This window comes from Mobula birostris, chromosome 23, assembly GCF_030028105.1.
Source record: "Mobula birostris isolate sMobBir1 chromosome 23, sMobBir1.hap1, whole genome shotgun sequence".
Lineage (NCBI taxonomy): Eukaryota > Metazoa > Chordata > Chondrichthyes > Myliobatiformes > Myliobatidae > Mobula > Mobula birostris.
Genome location: NC_092392.1, coordinates 45,687,966 through 45,695,776, shown reverse-complemented (window position 1 = coordinate 45,695,776; position 7,811 = coordinate 45,687,966). Strand labels below are relative to the sequence as shown.

General features: G+C 42.7%; 1 protein-coding gene across 3 annotated transcripts; it reads right to left on the bottom strand.

The window, feature by feature from the left end:
- Positions 1–366: 366 nt before the first annotated feature.
- LOC140186714 (potassium voltage-gated channel subfamily A member 1) lies at positions 367–7,589 on the bottom strand. 3 transcript variants are annotated; one of them, XM_072241204.1, is made up of 2 exons: positions 7,366–7,589; positions 367–7,097 (listed from the first exon to the last, which is right to left on the bottom strand). In XM_072241204.1, the coding sequence occupies exon 2, from the start codon at positions 6,351–6,353 to the stop codon at positions 4,881–4,883; it is 1,473 nt and encodes a 490-aa protein (XP_072097305.1). In that variant the 5' UTR covers positions 6,354–7,097; positions 7,366–7,589; the 3' UTR covers positions 367–4,880. The 3 variants fall into 3 exon arrangements, with proteins under 3 accessions (XP_072097305.1, XP_072097306.1, XP_072097307.1); XM_072241205.1 differs by lacking the exon at positions 7,366–7,589 and having other exon boundaries at positions 367–6,856; positions 6,977–7,228; XM_072241206.1 differs by lacking the exon at positions 7,366–7,589 and having other exon boundaries at positions 367–6,672; positions 6,977–7,228.
- Between the last annotated feature and the right edge of the window lie 222 nt (positions 7,590–7,811).

Sequence of the window (7,811 nt, the reverse complement as noted above, 5' to 3'; positions counted from 1 at the left end):
TGTAAAGATCAAGAAACTTTAAAAAAATATTTTGTAAACCAACTCCTTGCACACAAGTAGACCATAATATTATAAAATAAAACTGAAAACCTTACCCGAGACTGCAAAATATGGTAGTCTTTCACTCACACAAAAGAACATCAAAGCTTGCTCACGCCCCAGGTCTTCCACCACATAAAGCTCCCTGTGCTGTGCTAGCCTGCATTGTTTTGGAAGGGATGACTTCCAGAGAACATGTTATTTTACACAGTATTTATTTTAATTAACTCAGATTTACAAGTCAGAGTCAGTAGAAATATGCACACAATAGTCTTGATCTATTTCATTCATAAAAGATTTTAAAAAATTAAAATCTAGCTCAGCTTCAAAAAAAAATTTCTCACTGATATGAACTTAAAGCAGCTGTAAGGTTGAATGGATACAAATGAATTTTGCATGTGGCCCAATGATATATTATTAGTATACTGCACACACTATTAGTTTCAGATCATACATTGCCAATATATGCTGTACACTAATGACTTTATTGAAAATAACCAGTCAGGACATAGCTGAATCAGAGCCTGGAAATTCATCTTTAATTTGTTATTTGGTTGAAGGGGAAGATAAAATGATTAATACATTGAGCAGATTGCATCGGGCAAGGAACTATATTTTTAAATAACAATTACTTTAAAAACCCAAATTATAGGTATGATTATGACAGTAAACAAGCAAATGAATAGTAAATCAGAAAATTGAATCAATTATATCCCATTGAACAGGGATGTCATAATATTTTGTGATAGTATAATATTCAACTTCAAACTAACTATGATCTCCATACGAAAATTGGAACAAATCTGGTCAAAGTTACCATTTCTTTAGAAATATAACCCATTACAATTGACAGAATGACATTTCCTTTCATGTTATAATTCACATAGTGAATTACCATGATCTTTATATCGTCCTTCTGGAGGAATATTAATGAATGTATTATGAATATGCAGATTTATGAATCAAAATATATTGGTGAATCAAAGTATTATGACATCCCTAAACTGGAAATAAACAAGCCTGACAACATAATTGTTTTCAAAATGATATCACTTGTAAATGACAATAGCAATACTATAACCATTCAAACTTGAAAGCCCTGGACCTGATGGTACACAGGCTGCAGAACCTCTTTTCACTTTTAAGATCGATGTACCTGTTAAGGCAATTTGTGCTGAATTTTAAAGTGCATTTTTATGCTAAATGAAAGTTTGACAGTACTTAGGAATTAAGTTTTTTTTATTCTCTGCTTCAACGCCCAATATTATCTTATCGAACTAGGTGCAAAGCCTTTAATGTGGCACCTGGAACACACCAAATAAACCTTGACTTCATGTGGTGCAAATCTGGCTTATTACAGGTTTGATTAAAGAGAATAAAAAACCTATATGTCCTCACATGTATAAAATATCAGATCAAGGCTGAAAATATATTCAAATTGTAATTTTAACAACACTTAAAACTGAAGGCCTCCATCATTTATTGCTGAGCTGAAATGAAATGTGCTTATCAGCAATAGTTTGTGCAGCAGCATCACAATCACACTTTTGTCTCCCACTCTCTCTCTCTCTTACTCACTTCTTCAACCAAATGAATGCAAATTTTACCTCAGATACAAATGACAGAGTTCCTCGTTTTAATCATGTCACTTTAATGCATATTATTCAGTGCAAACCACTTTAAACTGGGCAAAATAATTTAATGAAGCGTTACACCAAGACAGCAGTCCTTGTTATATTGAATTTCTTCATTTTCACTAATATTATTAATGATTCTATTATAAAAAGAGAAGAGGCTCTTTCATGACTTTGTTCAGAACCAGCCGCCTTGTGTACATTCAGGCCTATATACAATACCTTTGCCAAGCTGGCCCTGAATTAGGAGTATTTACCAAAACTTTATAACCAGAAAGACATGCCTATATTACATCAGCTTCTCTCTCTAGCCATATCTTGTACTTAGCTGTTTTGGTTATAAATAAACATCACCAAACCCTAACCCATCCCACTGGTTTTCAGAACCTTCATTATCAAAAAACTGCATGCAGCACACTTCTCAATCACATGCAGATAAATGTTAACCTAAGGTGCAATTTCCCAAAAACTAGAAACTCAATTGCTAAAGTAAGCATGAGCTGCCAGAAGCCACATAGATTTTTATCAAAGCAGTTCTGCAGCATTGGATCATTTATTGCTGTTTATTAAGTGCAGTATTAAAGTCATTTAACACAGGGGAAAATTTTGTCCTACCTCAAGGTTTATGTGATGTGGAAGGGTCGGGATAACCAGAGTATGGGTGGTTTACATATTCTAAATGAAGAAGTTAATGCCCTGTTGCCAACAGCAAACGTAGTTCAAGAGTTATTCAAAATTCCTCGGCGTAACTTTCAATTATACTCTCAGTTCAGTTGTCTCAACTAATTCAGTCACATGAAATTGGAGTAGCTTCATTCTTTGTCAAATCCTTCTCCTTTGCATTCCTGAGATTTTCAAGAAAGTACAATTTATAATCAACCCATCATTCCTTTTGGAAGTTAATTGTGTGTCATCCAGTTGCTTCAGTCTGTATTATCCTTAGACAACAAGTGATGTCTTCCATAAACACAACCATATCCAGGTAGGTTCCTCTGCTCAAGAGTTGCATGATTTTAATTACAAAAATGTAACGCTTGTTTCTCCGGGTCTTTGGGAAATTGCCATACAGTTCTCCAAATATTGATGTAATTGTTTCATGATATCTTTGAGAGCTTCTGGGCTTAAGTAGCATGTCAAAGTGAGCTGTGACAAGTTTCTGCATTACAATTAGGCTACGGAGAGTGACCAGCTAAACTAGAGATGTTGGCAACATATGTAAGCACTGAAACTGACTTGAAAATACGGCTCCACAAAAGATGATAGGAAAATAACTTGACGATAAACCTCCACTTAAATCATTGTCTATGTGAATTCAGAAGAACCAAAAGAAAAGAATCCCCTCAGCTTGGAGCCACACAATAAAGCAGTCCTTTCATCAAACTAAAACTGAGGTAGTCTGCTGAGGAAACTTCATTTTCCTTTTTGGTATATTGCAGATTATGCAGGTGGGCAGAAAGAGAAGAAGGTAACATGTTTTATTGTTTTAGTGTAACAATTTGTTCAAATCTTTAATTGCTGGGGACATCAAAGAGGTTCCAAAAATACTTCTGCAGCTGCAGTGTCCACTTGCCGAGGTGGGTAGTATTCCTATGTCTCTCACCGGTTGGCTTAGATCTTCAGAACCATCTGAAATGTCTCTCCACAAACTTATCATCAAAATAACTGTCCATTAGCGCTCACAGACTTTTAAAAAAAATTCTGCCCCAGACTGTCAAGTGGAAGTGAGGTGGTAAATTTTCACTGTGCAACAGATTAAAAAGGTTTCTAGGGAGTCATCTCATTCAATCATTCTTTGTATATGGAGGCACTTCCAACAGTCCAGGAGTGAAGGATTTAAAAGGCACTAACAACTAACTAAGTAATTTACTGAGTTTCGGCCTTAATGAATAGGGAAGCTTAAACTAAAAGTATTTTATCAATGAGGATAAATTGGGAAATGAATGGCTTGGATGCATCATTTACATATATTTTACATTTACATTCTGTTAAAATGCACCAAAGGCATGCTTTCTTATCAGTGTGATTAGTTCCATTTAAATTAAATTATGTCATATATAAGTATATACATTATCTATCCTGTTTTCACGTTTTCCTTTTCCCCGTTAAGTAACTGGGCTGATAGCACGATATTTTGAGCATTGTTAGGACGTGAACCAACTCATTTCCCTGAAATTCTGCAGGAAAATCATCAGGTCCCTCGATAATCAATCCTTACAGTTCAAATCTCTTTTGTAACCTAACGCCATGCATAAGTTATAGTGGGTTACATGTTACCATTCCCGAATAGGGCATAATGTTAAGTAGTTGAACATGCTATGATCTAAAGTTACTCTACCTCATACAAGTTAACATTCAGGCCGTGAGTGCTTGGAAATAATAAATGAAATAAGCCATTGCACTTTTGGTGAAAGCAAATGAGAACTCTCCAGAAATATAATTTAAAACGCAGACTTGTTTCCTGTTGGTTGAGGTAATGTTCGAGGCATGCCAGACAAAAGTGAATGATGAATATCAAGGCATGCTGTTTCTTTAGGGGTTTGTGTCTTGAGTTATGCTTTTCACATCCTATCGGAAAAGGGCCTTTTGAAAGTTCAGTCCTGGAAGGACATGGGTTGCCATTATCTGAAAATTGCAACACTGAAATGTTTTCAACGGATTCGTTGCCATGTCAGAAAGCAGTCACTTGTTCTCCAGAATAAAGGATGGCGATGTATATTTTTTTTAATATAAGCAGGCCTGAACAATCACCTTTCGCAATGAAAAATTCATCAGTGGTTGGAAAGCCGCAGACGCTTGCATGTTTCACCAAAACTCCGGGATCTGGTGTTTTTGTTCGTTCGCAATCTTTGTTTGGATGCACGGCGCAGTTTGCAGAATTGTCTCTTAACACATGCATTGGTATTAGTAAATGAACTGTTAAAAACTTCCATTCAAGGTTTGCGAGCAGTTATCAGAAGAAGTTCGTTTTTTTAAAGAATGTACCTTAGGTTTGCTCACGTGAATGGACCTGGAAAAAGATCTCCCTCGTCACGCAGTTGGAGAAAGAAAGCCATTTAAAAATAAATGAAAATATACCTTCCACGTAATTCTGAAAGCTTAATTCGCTTAGCATAACTGCAATGCAACAACGCATTAACGAGGTCAACACAGCCAATACAAGGAACAGTATCTGGAAAGCGTGGCTCCCGCCACCGAGCCCGCAGATGTTTAAACATCTGTCAGCAGTTTGCTTTTGTTCACACAGTTTTGGTTCACTACAGTGCAGTTGCCAGTTCTGAGATTTGCTTCTCTGAAATTGTCTATGCTGTTGTTCACGTTCTCTTCGATCTCCATGTACTCCGACTTGCTGATGGTGGAGGAGCTGCGGCTTCGCAGTTCGCTGTCCGAGGCGATGTTCGGGCAGCTAACGTGCAGGTACTGAGCCTGCTCCTCCCCCTCGGTCTCCCGGTGGTAGAAGTAGTTGAAGTTGGACACAATAACGGGCACGGGCAGCGCGATGGTCAGGACACCGGCGATGGCGCACAGGGATCCCACGATCTTGCCTCCGATGGTGACCGGGTACATGTCCCCGTAACCCACGGTGGTCATTGACACCACAGCCCACCAGAAAGAGTCCGGGATGCTCGAGAAGTGGGACTCTGGGTCGTCGGCTTCTGCGAAAAACACAGCGCTGGAGAATAGAATGACTCCGATGAAGAGGAAAAAGATGAGCAGTCCCAGCTCCCTCATACTGGCTTTGAGAGTCTGCCCCAGAATCTGGAGGCCTTTCGAGTGCCGGGACAGCTTAAAGATTCGGAACACCCGGACAAGCCGGATGACTCGCAGGATGGCCAGCGAGGTGGCCTGCTCCCCGCTCACATTGCCCTCCTCCTCTTCCGCCAGCTCGGTGCCCAGCGTGATGAAGTAGGGAATGATGGCCACAATATCGATGAAGTTCATGATGTTCTTGAAAAACTCCGCTTTGCTGGGGCAGGCGAAAAAGCGGACGATGAGCTCGAAGGAGAACCAGATAATGCACAGGGTCTCCACGATGAAGAAGGGGTCGGTCAGGATGTTGGACTTGTAAGCCATAGTGCTGTTGCCCACCTGCATTGTGCGTTTCCTGTCGTCTTTTAGCTGGGGCAGAGTCTCCAGGCAGAAGATGACGATGGAGATGAGGATGACCATCACCGACACGATGGCGATGCCCCGGGCTGGTCCCGAACTCTCCGGGTGCTCGAACAGCAACCACACCTGGCGTTGGTACTCGTTCTCGGGCAAGGGCCGCTGCTCTTCCCGGATGAAGCCCTCGTCCTCGCGGAATTTCTCCATCGCCTCTTCGCCCAGCTCGTAGAACTTGATCTCCTCCGAGAACATCTCCAGCGGCACGTTGACCGGTCTGCGGAGCCGGCCGCCCGACTGGTAGTAGTAGAGGATGGCATCGAAGCTGGGGCGATTCCTGTCGAAGAAATACTCGTTGCGCAAAGGGTCGAAGTAGCGCATCCTCTTTTTGGGGTTGCCCAGCAGCGTGTTGGGAAATTGGGCGAGGGTCTTTAGCTGGGTCTCGAACCTCAGCCCCGAGATATTGATGACAACTCGCTCGCAGCACTCATGGTCGTCGTTGTCCCGTGGGTAGCTATCCTGAGGGTGGCCGGGCAGTGCCGACGCTTCGTCCAAGTTGTCGCCGGCGATCACAGTCATCCTGGTGGCCGGCTTGCTTCAGAGAGGCGCGCCGAGGCGATGGGAGGCTTTGGCTTGGTCCGATTCACTGGCTGCTTCTCCCCAGCGATCGGACATTCGGAGGCAAACTCTGTGGACGGCGGGGGGGGGGGGGGGTGGAATGGAGGATGGGGTGGGGGGCAAGGGAAGGAGTGCGGGTGGGGAGATCGGTCTGGCCGGCCTAAAGGGTCGCGCTGGGTTTTCGATCTGACTTGAACATTGTGGGGTTCAAACGTTTCCAAGTGATCTTGGTAATTCAGCAAATTCCGTGGCGCTTTACCTTCACCTCGGGGGCGAGGTGCTGCGGAACACAAATGTTAACATAAAACAGAACTCAGCTTGACAAAAGTGGGCAAAAAGAATACTAAAAATAAAGCTGGAGGGATGGGGGGGGGGGGTCTATACGAGTGCAGCTCATGCAGCGCTACAGAGTTCTCAGGCAGCCCCAATCTCACATCTTCGCATTAGGCACTGAGTGGCTTTCGCTATAGAGAGAGAAAAAAAACAGCTGCAGTACTCAGATAGGAGGGGAGGAGGAGGTACTCTGCAACCGCAGGGCTTCACTTGGAGTGTATGTGTGTGGGGAGGGGGGATTGAACCCTTACCTGACAAGCAAAGGGGGACAGGAATGCGACCAATCCTCGGAGCGATGCAAAACTCTCCTCCTGGGTACCGACTACCCCTCCTTAATGTGGATATCGGTTTACAGCTATCCGTGCATGAGATCTGTTGAAATATTAATAACCTATATTACATTGGACCGACACTATTTACAACTCATCTGTTCCTAACGTTCGCTACTGCAGGAAGCGATTCGGTTGAGATTGAGAAGTCGCTAAAGCGCGACTCTAAAACAACAGCAGTTAAAGTGCGCGCGCGCACGCACGCACACACACACACACACACACACACACACACACACACACACACACACACACACACACACACACACACACACACACACACACACACACAACATCATTAGATTACGCACATGGGCTTCATGGCTGGTAACGGAAAACAATCTCTTTGGTCCAGTGTCCTGGCCCCTTGTTGAAATATCATGTGGTGCAGTGTGCAGGGCTGAATGTATTAAAGCCAGCCGCTCAAGTCATCCCGTAACATTGCAGCATCAGCAAAAAAGAAAGCCGAAGAAGTGCTTTGTGGAGTGTAACCAGGGCATCGTCCTACGGACAGCTATCTAACAGCCCGAGCAAAGCAGTATCCACATTGCGGCGAAGACTGCCGCTTCCTATAACACAACTCTTTCTATCCCTCACAGAGGAAATCGAGACATATTAGACGCAGTGCAGCCTGCCCGGTAAGATCCTCACTGCACACGACGCCGACCACACTCGCAAAAATCCGCATCATAAACATCAAAAACTGCTGCATCATTTAGTTGGATTTTACGACAATGTTCCTTTGACTGCAACGCAC